The sequence below is a fragment of the Phyllostomus discolor genome, chromosome 9 (genome assembly GCF_004126475.2).
Source record: "Phyllostomus discolor isolate MPI-MPIP mPhyDis1 chromosome 9, mPhyDis1.pri.v3, whole genome shotgun sequence".
Taxonomy (NCBI): domain Eukaryota; kingdom Metazoa; phylum Chordata; class Mammalia; order Chiroptera; family Phyllostomidae; genus Phyllostomus; species Phyllostomus discolor.
The window spans coordinates 86,479,805-86,500,490 of NC_040911.2; the positions used below are offsets into that span (position 1 = coordinate 86,479,805).

General features: G+C 54.4%; 2 protein-coding genes across 4 annotated transcripts in view; one reads left to right on the plus strand and one right to left on the minus strand.

Annotated features, from left to right (window-relative positions):
• The first annotated feature begins 1,997 nt into the window (after window positions 1-1,997).
• MAP1LC3A (microtubule associated protein 1 light chain 3 alpha) lies at window positions 1,998-3,716 on the plus strand. Of its 2 annotated transcripts, XM_028524906.2 has the most exons (5): window positions 1,998-2,291; window positions 2,589-2,644; window positions 2,728-2,834; window positions 3,112-3,281; window positions 3,549-3,716. In XM_028524906.2, the coding sequence occupies exons 1-4, from the start codon at window positions 2,252-2,254 to the stop codon at window positions 3,272-3,274; spliced, it is 366 nt and encodes a 121-aa protein (XP_028380707.1). In that variant the 5' UTR covers window positions 1,998-2,251; the 3' UTR covers window positions 3,275-3,281; window positions 3,549-3,716. The 2 variants fall into 2 exon arrangements, with proteins under 2 accessions (XP_028380707.1, XP_035865627.1); XM_036009734.1 differs by having other exon boundaries at window positions 2,000-2,291; window positions 3,112-3,716.
• Window positions 3,717-3,904: 188 nt separating this feature from the next.
• The window catches only part of PIGU (phosphatidylinositol glycan anchor biosynthesis class U), a 96,405-nt gene continuing 79,623 nt past the window's right edge, over window positions 3,905-20,686 (minus strand). For both annotated transcript variants that reach the window (XM_028524733.2, XM_036009733.1), the window contains 2 exons: window positions 14,823-14,965; window positions 3,905-4,336 (listed from right to left, as the gene is read on the minus strand). In XM_028524733.2, coding sequence (XP_028380534.1) covers window positions 4,223-4,336; window positions 14,823-14,965 — 257 coding nt within the window. In that variant the 3' untranslated portion in view covers window positions 3,905-4,222. The remainder of the gene's footprint in view (window positions 4,337-14,822; window positions 14,966-20,686) is intronic.

The window sequence follows — 20,686 nt, forward strand, 5'->3', positions numbered from 1 at the left end:
ATCAATTTCTGCTTTTCATTATCACCTTCCTTCACTTTCTTTGGATTTACACTGTTACTCCTTTTTAAAGTTCTTTGACACTGCTCATACATTTCCCGTATTTCTTATTACCTAATAAGGCTATACATTTTCCAAATCCAACTTTAGTTGTTCCCTTCCCCCACCTGGAGTTTTTATATGTATTCTCATTCTTGGTTTGATCCACAGTTTTCATTTCTGTGTGATATCATCTTTGAGTAATAAGTTTTTTAGAAGAATATTTAAATGTCCGAACATTTGGAGATTACTTGGCTTGTGTCCATATTCAGGGAACATGGTCTGTAACTGACCATGAAATTGACTAATTGATATCTGTTGAGATGTGTTTTGGGGTCTAGTTGTTAGGTTGGTTTTGGTAAATGTTTCTTCTGTGCTTGAAAGTAACATACTGGGTTCTGCACTCTATCAGGGTCCATTGATTAGGATAATATTTACAAAAATGTTTTTTAGATTTTTAAATTTATTTTTAGAGAGAGGGGAAGAGAAGGAGAAAGAGAGAAGAAACACTGATCAGTTTCCTCTGGCACGCCCCCAACCCGGGACCCGGCCTGCAACCTCGGCATGCGCTCTAACCAGGAATGGAACCTGTGACCTTTCAGTCCGCAGGCGGGCTGGTGCTCAATATACTGAGCCACACCAACCAGGGCTGACTAGGATTATTAATAGTATTAAAATATTCTGTGTATTTTTTGGCTGTTTGGTCTATCAGTTACTACTGAAAGAGGTCTTAAATCTCCTACCATGCTGGAGAAGTTGGCAGTTTTTCCTTACGTCCTGTCACTTTTGCTTTATATATTTCCAACCTTTTTTTAAAACCTCTAACATGCAAGTTGAAACTGTTACATCTTTCTTGAAACCTGTTCTCTCAATCATTTTGTGGCAGTCCTCTATACCCCTAATAATGACTTTACCTTCGAGCCAATTTGTCTGATTTTCCAATAGATTTATATCTTTTGGTTAGTTTTTATCAAGTATACCTTTTTTCCCATCTTTTTACTTTGGTGCCCTAAGTTCGTAAGTGTCCTCTTGTTACTAGCATGGAGCTATATTCCATTTCTCTTGGCCAATCTGACCATCTGTTTTCCAGTCCCACCTTTCAGCTGCCCCATGCCCCGTGCTTTGCACTCCACAAGTTAATCACCACTGTTCACGCTCCAATTAAGTGCTTGTTTAGATGACGTACATGCTTGTCAGTTTAGTTGCTCACCATTTTCCCACCTAATTTCTTGTCTTTAGAGTTCTGCGAGTTCACTACAAAGTGCCTAGATGCTGACTTTGGTTTTATTTATCCTGCTCTGGATTTTATGTGAGGATCCTCCTGGTCTTTAATCAATTTCCGAAACCCTACTTAAGGAACTGCCTCTACCGTGTTCTTCCTTTTCTCTCCTTCTGGAATTCTGATTGGACACAGGAATCTTTCTCACTATACCACCCCAGTGACTTCCTCTTTTATGTTTCTTCACCTTGTTTCTCTAGTTAATTGCTTCAGGTTATTCTCCAATTCAGAGGTTCTCATCTGCTGTGTCCAATCTGCTTTCTTGCCTCATCCTTTGAGTCTTGAATATTAATATCTCTATTTTTTCAACTCTTGGAATGTGTTTTAAAACCCGTGTTCCTTTTCAGTGACTTGCTCTTTCATGTTTCAGTCCCGCCCACCCCACCTTTTTCCTTCTCTAATCATAAGCCGTGAGGGGACTTTTGGGGTCACTGCTGTCTTCCTCAGCGCCTCGTTCTGCCCCTGGAATTAACAGACTGTGCAGTGTCAATGACAGCAGGAACAGAGGATGCTGAGCCTCTGTCAGAGCCGCGAGTCCACTACCACAACGGCCTCTGAGCTTCCCAGCCTCTGCACAGCCTAGGCTTGGGGGAGAGGGACCCTGCGTAGGCCATGACGTCACGACACTGTGACGCCCCTGGGAGCCACCGCCCCTTCCCGGAGCCGGTCGGGAATCCAGGCTCTGTGTGCCCTTACGTCACGGTCCAGGCGGGCGGGTTTTGCGTCGGCCCAATGGGAACCGCGCGCCGGCCTCCCCTTTAAGGACTGTTGTGACCTGACGTCACCCGGGCGAGTTACCTCCCGGAGCCTCCGCCGCTGGGCTCAGCGTGAGCCCCAGAGCCCTTCAGCGCGAGGTGCAGACGGCTTGGCGCCCCTGTACCGCGGCCACATCCCCACCCCGGAGCTCCGGCCTGTGTGCCCCGCCGGGCCCGCGAGATGCCCTCCGACCGGCCTTTCAAGCAGCGGCGGAGCTTCGGTGAGGCCCAGCGGGCGGTCTGCGAGTGTGTGTGTGGGTTAGGGTGGGGGGCGCGACCGACCTACTGCCGCAGGTGACGTCAGTCCTGTGACGTCAGGTTTCAGCTTGACCCTGGGCTGGGAGGCAGGTTCGGGCCTGAGGTCGGACCTCCCAACCTGTTCTGCGTCCAGGCCTGCCGGACAGCCGGGGGCGGGGGCTTTGGGGAGGTGGGGCTTGCTGCCCCTGGGAGACAGGAGACAGGCGGGGCAAACCCTGAGGACGACCCGGCCTAGCCTCACTGCCGACCTCCTTCCGCAGCCGATCGCTGTAAGGAGGTGCAGCAGATCCGCGAACAGCACCCGAGCAAGATCCCGGTGAGTCCCACCGTCCCCCTGCTATCCCCGCCCGGCCCAGGCTCCGCCCAGGCTCACAAGTCCCCGCCCTGCCCTGTTCCCAGGTGATCATCGAGCGCTACAAGGGGGAAAAGCAGCTGCCAGTCCTGGACAAGACCAAATTCCTGGTCCCGGACCATGTCAACATGAGCGAGCTGGTCAAGATCATCCGGTGTGTGGGCAGCATCTTTCGGAGGGGGACTTTGGTCCTGCCGGGGCTGGGCAGCAAGCCAGGTCCTTTTGGGGGCGGGGTGGGGGGCCGCGGCATTAGGTCCCTATTCTCTGGATGTTGGGGAAGTTCAAGGTCAGGGCTGTGGCCAGAGGTGAGCCTCTAAAAGGCTGGGATAGATGTGAAGCTGAGGTAGGACATTTCGGGGAGGGAGTCGGAGCTGCACCAGCCCGCCAGCAGCGAGGCCCCTCACTGTGGCATGCCCTCCTGTCCACCGCAGGCGCCGCCTGCAGCTGAACCCCACGCAGGCCTTCTTCCTGCTGGTGAACCAGCACAGCATGGTGAGCGTGTCCACGCCCATCGCGGACATCTATGAGCAGGAGAAAGATGATGACGGCTTCCTCTACATGGTCTACGCCTCCCAGGAAACCTTCGGCTTCTGAGCCAGCAGTAGGGGGCGGGTGGTTGGCCTGGGAGTGGGGGACCCTGACAGGCTCTGCCCAGGGAGTTCTTGGCTCCTGAACTGAGCTGCCCCAGCTCCTGGGGGGACTGGGCAGGGATGCACCTTAGTTCTGGGGCACCAACCACTCCGACTCTGTCCTGGGTAGAGCCTGGGCCTGTCCAGTTAGGGTTGCCCGTGTGGGTGCTGGCTGGCTCGGGGATGGTGGGAGCAGCCCCAGCACCCCTGCTCTGTCTGGTTTATCTTTTTTATTTTAGGCCCCTGCCCGTCTGCCCACCTGCCCCTCCCCCACCGGAGGCGCTGCTTCCTGCCTGGACCCACCCACCCCTGAAGGACTGGCCCCTGGCTCACCCCGTCTTGACATGGTGTATGGATCTGTGGTCATTGTCCCTCTGCAGAATAAAGATTGCTTAGGCCTGCCTGGCCCTCTGCCTCCAGCTGCTTGGGGAGTAGGGTGGGCTGCTGGTGGGGCTGTTCCACACCAATACCTGCTCACCCATATGTATCTTGGGTTCTGTGGACTTAGGGTTCATTCTGGAAACCCACACCCTTGCATAGTGTATCATGCATTAGGAGCCCACACCTTCTAGGAATTTAATGGGAACCCAGGATCGACTTGATACCAAAAAAATTTATTAAGTCAGCACAACCTAACAAACCCTGCTCACCTGCTGCTTCCCCTTTTCCTGCCAGGGAAAGGGCTCCTTTGTGTGCAGAGCCAAAAACTGGGGGTCCAGGTGGGGGTGCTCCTGGCAGCGCCCCACAGGCCTTGCTGCCAGTCTTGGCTCTCCTCTGCTGCGAAGAGTGTTGCTCTGGACTTGAACCTCATCTGTCGGAGGACTTGCGTGCTGGCGATTCTAGCTAGAGGGCTTGGCCTAGCTTCTGGCCGGTCCTCGCCCTGAAGTCCGCGCAGCCCTGTGCCCAGCCAGGCCTACTTGAGCAAGAGAATGGCCTCCGTGCCGTCTTTGGCCGTCAGGTAAAGACCATGCGTGAGGTAGTACTCCCGCCGCAGGAAGGCGTAGAAGTAATCGGAGATCAACAGGATCTGGGGAGGAGGGGGAGAGAAGAGAGAGTGTGAGAAGCTTCGAGGTACCGCCCCTGAAGAGCTAGGCAGGTGTTGGGGAGACCCTACCCAGGGACCTACTCTTGACTCTGCAGGCAAGGTCGCAGTGGCACCTAAGCAGCACCGGTATGACCCTCCCTCCCCCCAACACTGTCTACACCTCTTTCTCAAGCTCTGGCCTCTGAACTCCAGATTGGTACTTCTGCAACCAGAGGCCCCTCCACCTCACCTCTTGGGTGCCCACAGGCCTTTCAGGTGACCCGGCCACCCTGTCAAACTGCCTTCTCCCACTGGAAGCCAGGCCCCACATCTTCCAGGTTCTCAGACCACCGAATCACCTGCTGCGTCTCCCATATACACGGCTGCTGAGTCCCATCAGTTCTCCATCCTAAACTCAAATCCACCAACTCCTGCCCATCTTAACAGCTGCTGCCCTGGACAAAGCCACTGTCATCTCAACAGCAGTCTCCTCTCTGGGCTCCCTAAACTCAAACTCCCCCCCAGTCTATTTTCTGTAGCTGCCAGAGGTTGCTTTTCAAAACAAATCTGGCCATGTTAAAATCCTCTGAAGTCTTCCTATGGCTTGTAAGATGAAGATGAAGCTCCCTGGGGCACCGAGGCCTTACACCTGGTCCCTGGCTGTGACCCTGCAGCCCCCTCCCCGCTTTTCCTGTCTCGCTCTGCTCTAGCCACACTGGCATCTTCTCCCCCCTCCACCCAGTTAGCCATCTGCTTGCCCTTCAGATCTCAGGAAGGACCAGCCTCAGAAAAGCCCTTCCACACCCTGCAGGCTGGGTCTTGGCCCCGTTCACCTCTCCTCGGTGGCCCAGACTCATCCAAACTGTGGTTGTACGTTCGTTTCTGTGACTGCCTGGTGACTGTGCTCCTTCCTCCCTGCACTGGGCAGGGTCTCTGAGTGGTCCTGCCACCGTGGTATGTGTGCCAGCTCAGTCCGTCCTGTCTGGACCACAGACTTGAGCCCTGGAAGTGCAGCCCCCCCATCCCCCTCAGAGGCCCAGAGCAGAACAGGGATTTGCCAAGGTCGCCCCCATGCGTGACCTACAGTTTTACAATCCATCAGTCCCAAGCTCCCAAGACCTCCAATGCCTGGAGCAGGAGGGACAGGGCCCCGCCCCACGGAAGGATGAGGGGAGAGGGTCTCACCGCTGCTGACACCACCAGCTCCCAGGCACTGAGAGGCGCCTCAGACCAGCAGCACCAACCACCCCTGGGCACGCAGACAGGAGCCCGGAGCAGGGGGAGTACCTGGCTACGGTCTTGGAGAAGGTCAGGGGTTCAGCTGGCCAGGGACCCCAGCCTTCAACCCTGAGACCCCAGTCCTGGGCAGCCTCTCTCACACTGTGGGTAGACAGGAAGGGCCCAGAGGGAAGCTCAGGACTAACACCAGTGATGGCTTCAGGACAAGGACACCACCGGAGCCCGTCTGGAAGGATGATGGCAATTAAGGCACAAAGGGTTCAGTTGCTGGTCTAGGGCTATACACAGGGAGAGCGGGACTCACGGCATGACCCTGCGAGGCCATGTACCAGGACCCAGTCTGCCAGGGGGCAGAGGACTCGGCCGCTGGGTGTATCAGCAGAGCAGACAGAGCCCAGGGAGGCCCCGAGGCCTTGCCCCACAGCTGCCCCGTGGGGGTAGTTGTCACGGCAAAGGCTAGTCTCACACCCTACAGCCCCCTTCTCGCCCAGGCCCAGGGTTCTGGGTCCGGGGAGCCGGGGGAGCCTAGAGCTGTGGGTGAGCTGGTGGGGTCTGACCCCCAAGCCGGGTTGGATGAGGGGCCAGTGCAAAGTCACAATTCACACAAGAAAATGAGCCAACTCCAATGTCAGTCACACAGCAGGAAGTTGAACCATATGGAGTTAGTTTTTGTAGATCAGAAACAGTTGAATATTGTCAATTTCATGTAGTTTGATCAAATATAAAAGAGGAAAGAACCAAGAAATACAGAGTGAGATGTTACTCAGAAGTACTAGAATAAGTAACATAAGACCTTAGGGAGTTATTCTTTTTCCTTATAAGCCTCAACTTTTTATGTACAGGGAGAGCATGTACACATATGTACATTTGTTATGTTGATAACAACAAAAACCCAATCAGTAACGATCAGCCAATACGAGAACGAGTAACACACAGACGGGGGGAGGTTCCTTTTGATACCCTTGAAGAACCCCAGATGACGTGTGTGGACACCCCCCCACCAGAGGCAGAGCTTCACTTTTGCCCGCTCCCCACCCCCGAGGGTGGGCTGCATTTGGTGACCCCAGGGAAAGAGGAGATGGCAACCCCACCCTGGAGGAGCCTGGACACAGTCCCAAGCGGGAGACGAGGGGACCAGCATGAAATCGCGCAGCTGGTGTGGGCTTACTCCCCGAGTGCGTCAGAACCCCCAGGCCTGGTCTCTCGGCGAGCAGAGCGCCAGACAGACCCGAAGTGGGGACACCCGCCGGGCTTCCTGGCGGGCGCCCCTCAAGCCTGCCCAGGTCGCGAGCAACCAGGAAAGTGAGCAGAGGACATGGGGGAGACGTACAAGCAGGTGGAAAGCAGCGCCTCTGACTGGGTCCTACGAGGATGAGACAGGAAAAACTGGTGAAATCCACGTCGAGTCTGGAGACGACCTACTAGGAATGGACGAGCGTCAGTTTCTCAGCTTCGGCAAGCGTTTCGTGGTGACGCAAGGTGTCGACAATGTGGGAAATTTTGCCGGTGTGGGGCGTGTGAGAACTGTGCACAATCTAAGATTATTCCAAAATTTAAAGTTAAAAAAAATGTGCTATTGTTATGTGCAACAAGATAGATGAGCCACAAAAATATGTTGCAGGGTGAAAGAAATGAAAGAAGGCTTTGGAAAATGCACATTTAAGATCTGTGTTTTTCACTGTATATAAATTTCACATAAGAAAAATGTGAACAGGTGTTGAGCTGTGCTAATGATATATATGTTGAAATATTTAGCAGGAAATGTACTGAAGCCTGCATTTCATTTTGAAATGCATTTTAAAGAGAGAGAGAGACTGAGGGATGGACGATTACCAGTAACACGCAGAGAGGAAAACGTTAATGATCAGTCTAGTGGTCACTATAGGGGTGTCCAACATTCAGTCTTTCAACTTGGCAACACGTGAGCATCTTCATAATGAAGTGTCAGGGACGGGCGGCGTGGAGGCGAAGAGCCCTGTGTGCTGGCCTAGTCTGTCTGGGACAGAAGGTCCCGAGTCCAGAGTGGGTGCCCGCTCCTGCCCCCAGGGGAGGGCATCTCATGGACGCCAGGCTGGCACGGAGACCTGGCTCTTTCAGAGGGAAGCCGCTGGCTGGTCGCAGGCTGGCTGAGACAACCTGGTCCGACCTTGAAGTTTGCATCTGGGCTGAGGAGAAGGGATTTCTCAGAGGGCTCAGGACCCAGAGCCCCTTTGCCGGGTGTGGGCGGGGAAGGTGGGAAGGCAGTGGTTGTGTGACCTGCGCAAGTCATTCCCTCTTCCCTGAGCTGCCCTTTCCTCATCGGTTATGTGAGTGATAAACTCCAGTTTGTTACCCCCAGTGGCGGCTCCCCTAGTCCTCACTCTGTCCCTCTGTGCTTCCGGAGACCTGAAGAGCAGCGTTCTCTAAAGCCGCCCTCACTGACTGTGGCTGAGCTCCCTCCTGCCATCAGCCACCAAGTCCTGCCAGTCCCCTGCCTCAGACTTCCGACTCGGCCCCTCTTCTCCCTTCCACTGCCTCCCTCATCCTCCTGGCCCCCGGGGGGTCTTTAACACACACACACACACACACACACACACAGGCATGTGCGGGTGCACACATACATGGGCACACACGCCCTTCACTTGTCTGTGCAGAAGCCAAAGGCTCCTGCTTACCCCTTCAGAGGCATCAGCGCCATCTCCTGCCCTCGGAGTCTTCCCTAAGCCACACTTGGTTATGTGACCCCTGAAGTGCAGCCACTTCCTGTTGCCCTCCCCACCAGATGGCATGCCACCTGCTCCAGCTCTGTGGGCCCAGACCCGGCTCAGGGCTGTCGCCCCGGGAGTGGTTTGCTGGTCCCCATCCCCTCGGCACCACCCCGGTGAGGGTCCAGTCAGACCACGTTCCTCTCGGCAGCCATGAGGGCTCCAGGCTCCCCTGGGGCCATGACGAGGATTTAATGGGGCAGCTGATAAACAGGTGGTCAGGGGCAGAGGGGGGTGGGTCAGAAGTCGGAACACGCTCCGTTACAGGGTGGGAGAGAGGAGAGACGGGGAACCAACTGACCCCGGGTATCTGCCACGGCCAGGGCCAGGCCCTTTGTAAGCAGGGCATCGCTGACTCTGTGGTGCCCTGGGCTAGGGCTCACAGGCCCCACCTAGAGATGAGCACACTCAGAGCTTACCTACGGGTCTTGCCTGGGGTCGCAGAGGACTAAGGGAAGCGTTCAGGCTATGGCACCCATCCTGCCCATCTGAGGCCCAAACTCTGGTTCTTCCCATCGCCCCACAACCCCCTCAGTTTGCTGGAGGGGCTGAGTCCTGCGATGGACCCATGCTGACACCTCACATACACTCTCACCTGGGTGGGGGCTGTGCTCCTATTCCCAGCTGTCACTTAGCCAAGGAGACAGAGTGTTTCTGGAAAAGGCACAAGTGTCTGAGACATCCGAGCCAGGAGAGGCCTTTACCAGAAGCTGCAGGGCTCAGGTGAGCAGCCTCAGCCAACACGGGCCCCTGGGAGGCAGCCTCCTGGACAGGCAGGTGCTGTCACCCCAACATGTCCCAGTTCCCCAGGTTTCTTGCTCCCGTGGGAGATGCTGACCCTTGACAGCCAGTCCACACTCGGGGGAACTCACGTGGTCGTCACCATCGGCGATCAAAAGGCAGAGCCCTCTGCCTGCACTGCCTGGGGCTGTAGGGCACCAGGAGCGAGAGGGCTGAGCCGGCTTGCAGGGCGTGACCCGACCATGCACGGGCCTGAGTGGACGCGGGTGGGAGGACGTGGTGGAGGAACAGGGCTCCACCCTCCAGCTCTACAGATGCAAAATGTTGGGGACATCACTGGACCCTCATCTTGGGGTCTGGGAGGTCCCAGAGTAAGATCAAAGCCAGCTGTGATGGCGATCGTTTCCTTTTTCCATAAAAGTGTATTTGGGCCAGAGCGAGGATACTCCTGGAAGCAAGACCTCAACAGACCGAGAAAACTGCTTCCTACGGCGACCATCTGCTCCGTGGCACTTTTCAGCGGACCAAAGCTTCCCCGTCCTGCTGCACACTGACCGAGTCCTCACAGCGACCCTTCCAGGCCGAGGAGACGGAGGCCACAGCCCCCTCGGGCCAGGTTTAAACAGCCTCCTCCTTGTGCTCAGGTTCCAGCTCAGACCCCTCGCCTCTCTTCCCTCCCTGCAGAGCGAGGTGCTCAGAGAGTCCATCCTACCACAGCTGCCCTTGGCTGAAAACCAAAAGCTCAGCCTGATCCTCAGCATAACGGGGCCCATGCGGGCCCTGTGGCTCTGACCACTGCTGTCCTGAAATGGCCTCGTTCCTATCAGGTAGCACTCGCCAGCCCTACAACACTACCTTCCACCCTGGCCGGCTCGCCCCCCCACCCCCCACTCCGATCCCTACGCCACACACCCTGCGGGTCTCAGCACCCAGAACCCGGTGAGACCCTCAGGAATCCACAGAGACAGCCTCCCTCCAGAAGCTTCCGTAACTGCCCCAGCTGAGCTCCCCCGGCTGTGCTTGTCCTGTTCATAGCACTGCCGGCTGCCCTGGCCCTGCCCTGCCCATTTCCTCTCCTCTCTCCCCCACTGACCGTGGGCTCCTTAGACGCAGGGCTGTGTCTCATGCACCCCCAGTAGAGTGCCTGGCACACAGCAGGCACCTAAATTATATTTACTAATAAACAAACTAGGCCCAAGGAGCTCTGTGACCTGTGTGAGTCCAGTGAGCCAGGATGGCTGGGGCTGGGAGTCGCTGTGGAGTTCGGGCCTCCCAAGCCCAGGCCTTCCGGCTGGCCATGCCCCTGTACTTAAACTGGGCTTTTCCTGCCACTGTGGTTGTGGGCGGAGGACAGGAAGCACTCAGACAGGCTCGGGACAGAAGTGAGCCTTCAGGATGCCAGATGCTGAGCACTGAGCTAAAGGTTTGACGATGGGAACGACAAAGGAATGAACCAGGACCTTCACAAATGCCACGGCAGAGGACACCAAAGGAAACACGCACAGCCGGCTGACGAGGGCTCCGGCCTGCGCCACGAGCGCCCCACGTCAGGAGAACACATCTCCCCGCACACCAGCCAGGATCAGCCAGGGCCACGCACAACCCGCAGGAGTAAACCTAGGACGAGCCCCATCTGTCCACAAGTGGGGGCTATACGCCACCCAACCACTGCTGATCTCCCCGTCTGTCCTCCACATTGCCTCATGGCGACCGTCCCCAGAACGACACACCAGGCCGACTGAGAGGCAGCTCCAGGAGGCAGGACTGTGGTTTCACTGTCCTGGAATGAGTAAGCGAGTCCTGAGCAGGGCCAGCGTGTCAGAGGGTCGGTGTCCCGGCCCCAGGGCTCTAGGTGTCCTGGAGACAGAAAGCCACCCAGAGAAATTTAATCACTTGCTGAAGGTCACACCGTAAGGAAGCGGAGGGGGACCTCAACCAACCAGTCTACCTCGGTCCTCACACATACATACGTACATACATACGTAAACACACACACCCTGTGGATAGTTTGCTGCTGTCATTTCCTGGCTACTGACTCTGAGGCACAATTATAATTAGCAAATGATCCATGCCACAGGCTGAAAAATACTTAATGGCCCCAGGGGAAAGGATGGGGCCTAAGTCACTAGTGGCCTACCTACTGGTGTAAACAATGAGCTACCAAAAATTGTTGCGTTACAGGGTACAGCACGGACCGACTCAAACACAGCAGGACTCCACATCTCCAGGCCACGGTGTTGTTCTCCACACTCAGCTCCTGATCCAGCAGCGATGGGCCCTACCCGGCTGCCTGCTGAAAACCCATGTTCATCTGGTTCCCAGGACCTCTGGTCTGTCTTGCCTGGGGATGGGGAATGAGGACCAGGTGACTCGGGGGGAAAGGGACCAGGCAGTCCCAGCTAGAAGAACTGAGAAGAGCTTGCTGTGGGGCTGAGGACACGTCCCCGAATGCCACCCATCACCACGGAAGCACTGACTCCGGGTCAGACAGAAGCAGAGGCTGGTGTTGGCTATGGAGGGAGGACATGCCGGGGTTTCACTGGCCGAAGATCAGAAGCCCTCAGGTGCTGGCAGAAGCTGAGAAGCTGAGAAGGGTTGGGGCCAGAGAGGCCACTCACTGACCGGGCTCCCACCCTGCCCACCTCCTAGACCACCTCCCCCACCCCCTCGCTGTCTGCGTCCGGAAGGTCCAGTTCCTGCTCCTCAGTCCCTGCGGCTCCCCGGACTGTCCACCAAAGGAAAGGCGATCGGTTCCCTCCAGGTTCCTCCAGTGCCTGCTCTCTGCACATTTGGCCAGTAATCACATGGTGTTCCCCTGGCTATCTTTGGTTCATTCATTCATTCAACAAATATTCGCTAAACAACTGCTCTGTGCCGAGCACTGGTGGCGGGGGATCCCGCAGTGGGCAGGACAGACAGATCTCTGCCTTTGTGAAGCTCACAGGCTAGTGGGGGAGACAGAGAGAGACGAATAAACAATGTAAGATTATAGACTGGGCAAGCGCTCTGAAGGAAAAACAGGGGGCTAAGAAAGAGACAGCGGGGCAGGGGTGCCGCGTGAAAGGCCTCTTTGAGGAGGTGACATTTAACACACACTGAAATTCCAAATGTCTCCTATTTGCACCCTCTGGCTCCCAACAGGGGCGAGGGCAGGGGTAGGTATAACCCGCGTGACGAGGGCCGCTCTCCTGCCTCAGCCGACGCTCTAAGACAGTGATATGACGTAAGGGCCCACCTGGGTGAATCAGGGCCCCCATCTGACAGGCCCCTTTAGTGACCTGGCGGTGGCAGCCACAAAGCCCAAGACCAGTAGTCCCAGAAAGCGCTGACCCCACAGAGTTGTCTCTGGCTCAGAGCCACAGGACCGAGACCCGAGGAGGCCGATGACACAGCCGTGCCGGATGCCTGAACAGCCACAGCTTACAGGCAGGTGGACCACTGCTGGGAAACTGGGGGGTTGGCCTGACCCGTTTGATGGGCAAAGTGGCAACCCCCGCACCGACTGCAGGGCACATGCCCTCCACCCCACAAACGCCCCCCGCCAGGAACCTACCCTAAAAATACTGGCATACGTGCACAAGAGTGTGTGGAGGGATATGCAAGGTTCCATTTACAGCAAATCAAGCAGGAGCAACCTCAGCGCCCATCGGCAGAGGGCCTACACAGTCACCCCCCATGGTACGCCCTGACCATGGGACGTCGGAGCCATTGCAGAGGTGATCTCAAGACGAGATCACTGAGTGAAGAACAGCAGTGTGGGATGGCATGTCTTCATATAAACAGAAAAGCTCTTTGTGTGCACACATGCAGTGTGTACATGCAGAGGAGGGTTGCAGACACACCAGACTGACCCCGGTGACCTCTGCTCTGGGTGGGAAGGGAGGCGTCCCAGACGGATCTTTACTTTTCATCCCGTGTGCTTCTGTTTTGTTTGATTTCTTTTCCCCAGCAGTAATAAGTTCATATAGTATGATTAAAACTACTTTTTAAAAGCAAAATAAAAAACAGTAAAGGCGATGCCAGGAGTTCAGCCCAGTTTTTCTCTGCAGCCCAGTCATGAACACACTCCATCCACCTGGCCTCCGGTTCCCACCCCCAGCCTGTCCTTCTCTCCCAACACTTCCGCTTCTCTCGCCTTCGATGGCACCCGACCACTGGCCAAGATCTCCCACGCCATGCAGAGGCCCTTGCTCCAGAGGCGCCAAAGGAGCCACGTGAAAAAACTGTTATCTGGCGAGTTCCACAGGTGCCTCATAATCACTGCAACTGCACCCCTGACCCCCACTCGACACTCGTGACCTGGCAACAAGCTGTGGGCCTTTCCAGTGGCTCCCCACGTCCAGGGCAGGCCCAGTGCCCTGGAGTGCCAGTCAGCACTCTGAAAGGACCAGTAGGGAGATTGCAGCAAGACGGAAGAGCCAGACAGCCTTTGGATCCTTCCAGGTACGAAGCTGAATCCTGGAGGGGAAAGTGCAAGGTGCTGAGCACCTACCTCCAATGACCACCGTGTGACGGGCAGAACAGAGCGTCTGGCCTGGCCCCGCCCAGGCCCTCCATCCCTCTTCCTGCCCTTCACAGATCAAGATAAATAGCTGGGCTGGACATTAATTGTTCAGAAACGTCTGTGCAGGAAACACCAGGCCCATCACTCACAACCACTCACAGCAGAAGCCCCGACCCCCCTCTTTCCCAGCAGCTGACCTTGGAGACAAGACCCTCCCTGGGGACCATCCAGTGCCATCGTCAGCCCCCGCAGCCAGCCCCGCTTCCCTTCCAGCCCGCACACACAGGACACGCCCGGCTGTGCCGAGCACAACCGGAGTGGTAAGCGGTTCAGCTGGTCCTCACAGGAACCTGCACAGTGAGGACAGAGCTGCCTGAGAACACAGCGCGGTGGGCGAGGTTCCTTTGGAGAAGCTTGCTAGACCACCCGCAACAGGATCTCTGGGACAGCTTGTTGAAATACAAATTTCTGACCCCGTTTTCCACATCTCCCGAGTCGATGCCTGTGGAAGTGGGATTAGAAAATCTGCTTTTTTATTTTATTTTTTGACAATCGAAGCCAGGTAATGGTAACACTCATAGCGTAACTGTAGGATTTAAAACATGTTAACAAGGAATCTGCATTTTTAGCAAGCTCAGTGATTCTGATGCTGAAAACCACGCTCCCCAGCACCAGCGTGGAGGCTAGCCCTGGGCCAGAGCGGGCGGGGCTCCTCGCCAGCGTCTCACTCAGTGATTCCCCCGCAGCCTCCTCTCCCACCGCTCAGCCGCGCATTTTGCCCTCCAGACTCCCCCAACAGCTAGACCCAACCACTTCTCATCTCCCTGTCTTTGCTCCCACTGTCCCAAGTCCTCACACAGTGCACTCGCTCTGGGTGCCACACAGCCCAGGCACTGTTACAGGAAGGGGGTACCCTCACAAGCCAAGCCTTCCCTAATTTTGTTCCGGGCTCCTCCAATGACCTCGGGCAAGAGGCAACCTCGTGAGCCTCGGTTCCCCGTTGTAAAACAGCTGATAACACCACCTCACAGGCTTGCTGTGCAAATTCAGTGAGGCAACGGCTCAGCACAGAGCCCAGTAAACATTAGCCAGTCAGTCTCCTGCCCCTCCCCCACTGCTCCTACTCCTTATCTTTTCTACCAGACGGAGAGCTACTTGAGGGGAGGAAATGTCCCCTCACTCACACCCAAACTCCTGGTTTGCAGAACCCAGAGCCTAGGCCAAAGTGAACCCCTGTCCCCACACTGCCCTTAACTCTTACCTGACCAACGTTGAAGGTCAGTGTGATGGCATAAAAGAAGTTGGAGTTGGCACTTCCTGCGTAAATCCAGAGGTGCCACAGGACAGGGAAGAGCAGGGAGCAGACGATAATGATACAGCCGAGGACAAAGATATTTCGCAAGACTGCAAAGACAGATAGTCACAGTTATTAGCCCAATACTGACTCTCTGTGATGGCCCCACAGGACAGGGAGGCCCAGGGAGCGCCTACTATACGCTCAAAGGCAGAACACCCCCTCACCCCCTTACCCAGAGCCTCCCGGGTGCCAACTTAAGACCCTGGAGTCAATGGCTCCCAGTGCCCAAGGCTGGTGGGAGGTCCTTGATTTGAACTCTGTACTTCCCACTGCGGGCTGGCTGGCTAGTTAGCAATGCCATGAATGGCGCTGGCCACTGGGCAGCAAGACACTGCCCTCTACCCCCTCCCTCTCCCTAAGCAGGGTGCTGTCCACAGGAGATCACGGGTGGAAAAGGCAGCACGAACCCACGAAAATCAGAGCCCCGAGTCTTAGAAACACGTTTTCCATTCTCCCTAATTCACGTCTTCAAGTCTCTTGTCTTGCTCTTCAAATGTCCCTTACTCTCCCTTAGATGATTTAAAAATCTGTTTTTGACACGCTCCCTCTCTACCATCAGCCCACCAGCCCCAGAGGGGATGGGGAATGCCGCCAGGCGGGCAGGCAGGTTCCGCCTCGGGAGAAACGGCAGGACAGTGGGGCCAGGCTCGGCCTCGGAGAGGCCTCGGTTCAAGTTCCCGTTCTGCCAGCAAGTTCCTCTGAGGCTCAGCTCCCCCACTCCTGCAACGGGACTAAAATGCTGATTTTGTAGGAGTGTTACATGAATTAAACAAAAAACCTGTGAAAAACCCGGCACAGACAGACTAGTGTGTTCTCTATTTCTGCCACACCACAAACTTAGTGGCTTAAACAATGTAACTTATCATCTTACAGTTCTGGAGGCCAGAAGTCCAAAATGGGTCTCACAGGCCAAACACTAAGGCTCATCCGCAGGCTGCATCCCTCCGGAGGCTCGGGGAAAGTCCGTCTGCGAGCCTTTGCAGCAGGCAGAGGCCGTCTGTGCTCTCTGTTCACGCCCCCTTTCCACCTTCCGTCAGCGGCGTCCGATTAACTCCTTTTCACTTTTCAGCGCTCTGAACTCCTCTTTAGCCTCCCTCACTTCTTAAAAAAATAAACTTGAGTTTTTAGAGCAGGTGTAGGTTTGCAGCAAAACCCAGAGGAAGGTACAGAGGTTTCCCATATACCTCTGCTCCCACCTCCTTCACGGGCCTTTGTGATTACACTGGGCCCACCTGGGTATCCAGGACCCTCCTCCCACCTGGAGGTCCCCTGCCCCAGGTAAGGCGATGTGATCACAGGCCTGCAGGGTTGTGGCGCGAACACCACAGCGGGAGGCAGAGGGGGATTAGTCTGCCAACTGCTGTGCTTTTTTTCCCTTTTAATTCAATAGGGGATATCTGAGAGTAGGGTTGTATGCTGTTTTCATTTCTTTCTTTACACTTTTTGTATTTTTAAGTAAACCAATAAATACTTATTTTTAAAAATGTTTTCTCTTTTTTTAATTTTAGAGAGAGGGGGAGAAAAGGGGAGAAACACTGATGTGACAGAGAAACATTGATTGGTTGCCTCTTGCACATACGCCGACCGGGGATCAAACCCACAACCCAGAATCAAACCTAAGACCTTTTGGTTTATGGGACGACGCTCAAATCAACTGAGCCACACTGGCCAGGGACTAATAAATATTATTTAAAATAAATTAATTAAAAGAATAACTTTAAAAAAACTTTAGCACGGGGTCTGGTTAACAGCAGATATTTAATGAGTAGTTCCCTTCCCCAATGTGATCTTAAGCTTCAGAAAATCCCTTCTCCTAACTCAAAATTCTGGGAGATGAAGGAAGAGGGAAACTCCTGATCCTGAAGGCTGCGCATATCAGCTGTACAAAGACTTGGCTGAAATGCTGCTCTGGGGGTTTCGTGCATTGGAAGGGAGACTGGATTACACACACGATCTCAGTTTTGGTTGCAAAATGAAATCACCTGGGCAAGCCCGTCCAGACTAAGTAAATCAGAGTCTCTGGCGGGGAGGCGGGGGCCAGAAATCCATACTAGTTTCTAAAAGCTTCCCCAGTGACTCCAACGTGCAGCCAAGGCTGTGAGCCACTGGATTACAGCTGTAGACCCTTTCCAAACGGGAGGTCCACAGCAGTCTGCAACAGAGATCTCACTGTGTCGCAGCGTCGGGACAAATTTCGGGACGGGCAGTTAAAGCCGCATGTTTTCAATTTAACGTTCGTTCTTTACGGAGAAATGGCAGGTGTTATTCTGTTGCTGGCTGTTGCTGAAAGGTCCTTTCTTTCATGAAATAGGGATGGATGGCTGGTAGCTGACTGTTTTAATGTCTTCAGCAAAATAACAACTTGGCAACTCTGCCATCCGAGTTTTCTGAAATTGCAGTGGTCTATGAAACCTCACAATCTAGAAACGCTGGCCTGGGGGGCTTCCAAGGCCCTCTTTTCCTCATCTGACATTCCCACAGCTCAGTTCTGGGTTTTTAAAGCTAAGGGAGGTTACAGCCTTGACGCGAGCCTTCCTGAGACCTCTCTGTTCTCCTTCTTTGTCCCAGAAACAGGAAGTCTGGGAAAAGGGGTGTGTGCACAGAATTGTTGTTGTTGTTGTTGTTGTTGTTAAGCAATGTTACAACCTGAAGATGTAACAAATCTATTAATCATTGCTTAATTCTAACTTCACTATTCACATTTCTCAGTGGTTCTTTCTTATCCTCTGGAAATCATTTTGCTGAAAAGAACATACACTATTCCTAAAATAAAACTTCTGTGGCCTGACAGACCCACTGGGTCTTTATTCCACGCCTCGAGCCACTCTGGACTTCAGACCAGGCGACAGGAGGTGAGCGCGCACAGAGACCAAGAGAGGCTCGCACGCAGCTCCTGGGTGCAATCTCGAAGAGCTGCAAAGACACATTCCCATGTGCCTGGAGGAAATGTCACCAGCATCCAGCTGGCTTCTGGCCTGTGGTGACCTTTGAGGGACTGAGGAGCTGCTACTCACTCTTGCTGGCTGACAGGCCAGGGGATTAGAGCTATATGCCAGAGCAGATGGAACGAGGGACCCGGGGCACAGGACAGCTTGTTCCAGGCACCGGGAGGTGTCAGAGATGTCAGAGAGGACCGGGGCCTGATGAGACGGAGGGTTCACCCTTCATCAGACTTGCTAGGCCACGTGGAATCAGACTCCCCGCTCTGTGCACTGGGTGGCTTACCCAATGTCTGGCTCTACTGTTGACAAACTGAAACTTCAGGCAAGTCACTTTCCTCCTCTAAGCCCCAGGCATTCAGAAATAAAACTCCACTTGAAGAACCCAGTCCCAATGGGAGGGGCACAGAGGGGATTTAGGGACTTCAAAGGTCATGGTGTCACTTCTTTTCTTAAAGTAGGTGCTAGGTACATGGGAATTTATTATATTGTTAATCTTTATAATTTATACACATATTATCAATATTATTTTATCTTTATATAAGTTAATAAAAAATAAAACACAAAATCCAGCCCTTTGGTAACTGGCCCTTTCAGCGGGACCACTGCAGGCGGGCGCCGGCTCAGCCAGCAGGCTGTTCCCTAACACCGCAGTCGTGTGTCCGTGTGACTCATCCTGGCCGGCACCACAGAGTCCCGGCGTCTGGGGCCTGTGCTCCGGGAGGAGCCCGTGCGCCTCCTCTCCCCAGTGGGCAGGACAGGAAAACAAAAAGGTGAACGTGTGAGCAGGCATGTTATAAATGGCAACTACTGTTTAAACTGAATTCTTAACCACTTTAAAAGTCTGAATATATTCAACCTAGCCTCAAAGACTTCCCAAAGCCTCCACTGACAGGTTCTCAGGACCAGGCTGAAGACACGCCTCGCTGGATGTCCTGACTCGCAGTTGTCCCGCCCCCATAGACACTCCCACAGGAGTGTCCTCGGCTGGCTGCGGGAGCCTGGTGCCAAGGGACGAGGGATGGTGGCCAAGGCTCTCTGCAGGAGCCTCAGACCAGCTGAAATCGCCCTGCCCCCCAGCCAGCCGCAGCATCTATTAGATCATCCAGGTTTCCGGAAACTCCATCCTTATGTTTTTGTGCCTCATCACCCCAGAGGGCAGAAAATAGCTTATTTCAAGTTCTTAAAAATATGTTTGTTCCAGTGACTCTGAACAACTCTGAGCCTGAAGCTCTGATCATGGGACTGTGCAGGAGACCCCACCCGACACCCCGCATCTTTGTTACCTCTGGAAATAACTACAATGCTATTCATGTTTATAGTTTTTCAAACTTAAAACACTTATGAAAGATGTTCTCCCCCCTTGCCACATGAGAGAAAATGGGAGACTCAGGAGGGTTAAACGATCTGCCTGGAAACACGCAGCTAGTAGCAGGAAAGCCAGGGCTCAGACTCAAGTCGGTCTGGGTCCGGGCTGTTCAGTGACATGGGATGAAAGATGTCACCTGAGGGAGAGAGAGACTCTGTGTGGGATGGACAGCCAAGAAGAAACCTACTCCACTTTCAGGGAAAGGGGATCAACGTCCCCAGGAGCCACAAACTGGAGTATGTTCACATGTTTGGTGGCCTCGTTGATTTGTCATTAGCCACTCTCTGCCAAGGGCCCCAAGCTGACTCTGAGCTTGCTGGACTGGGTGACTCTTATCTGTGCAATGAGGATGTCATAGGCAGAAGATGCCACTTCCTCCTCCCAGTCAGGCAGGACCGGTCAGCACCCCACCAGGCCATCACCTGCCAAAGCAGGCCTGCTTGGCCTGCCCACTCAATTGTTTACCTTGCTTAGAGGCCCACTCTTACAGGTAGGTTTCCTTCTGGCAGCTGGTCAGTTTCACTTCCTGGTTGACACCCAGACAGCCCCAAAACAACAATAAAGACTCACTTCCTCTGAAGCCTGCCCTCCTGAATTCATTGTTGACACCTTGCTATACACCTGCTGTAGGCAAGGAAAGTCCAACAGCTGCCTTTCCTTCTGGCTCAGAGAATCAAGTGGTGGTGGGCCACTGACACTGCCTGTTTATCAGAGGTTTCAAAAACCCATCTGCAGATGTTTGCCGCGTTGTTCTGTGTGTCGGCTTTGATCCTGGGTGCTGGGGACGTGGGGGTGAGCGAGTCATGAGCCACCCTAAGGGAGCCCACAAACACTGACAAGAACCCACACAGAGGGTCCAACCGAAGGGAACATGGGGGGCCTAGGAAGCACAACTAGGTCACCGCTAAGTCATCTTCTGAGACGGGGATGACCAGAGCTCAAAGGGGTCGTCAAGGTACGTGGGCAGTCTAGTGCTGCCCATGTGTCTTTTACGGCCCTCTGGGTGCAGCTCTGGGAAGTGGTTCAAAGCCCTCCGTCTAGCGCTGCACTGTCCAATACAACAGCCTTCCCCGTGTGTGGTTCTTAAATTTAAGTTCATCTGAGTTACAAACTCAGTTTCTCAGTCACACCAGTGGTTACACTACTGGACTGTGCAGGTGCAGGACATTTCCAGCATCACACAAAGTCCTGCTGGACAGCACTGGCTAGAGGGTCACAGATCTGGATCCCAATGCCCAGCCCTTCCACTAACCAGACCTGTGACCTTGAACAAGTGGCTCTACCTTTCTGTACCTCAGTTTTCTCATCTGCAAACAGGCTACTTTCCTCAAAGGCTAGTGTGAGGATAAAATGAGCTCACGCATGTAATGCTCTTAGAACCGCAGGGGGCAGGGATACAGTAAGTAGTCAGTAAGTGGTAGTTATTTTTATTTTCACCACTAGTCCATAGCACCTGAAAG

Coding starts and splice junctions, on each gene's coding strand:
- MAP1LC3A (XM_028524906.2), top strand. CDS start 2,252: ATGCCCTCCGACCGGCCTTTCAAGCAGCGGCGGAGCTTCG. Junction 2,292..2,588: donor CAAGCAGCGGCGGAGCTTCG/GTGAGGCCCAGC, acceptor CTCCTTCCGCAG/CCGATCGCTGTAAGGAGGTG. Junction 2,645..2,727: donor AGCACCCGAGCAAGATCCCG/GTGAGTCCCACC, acceptor CCCTGTTCCCAG/GTGATCATCGAGCGCTACAA.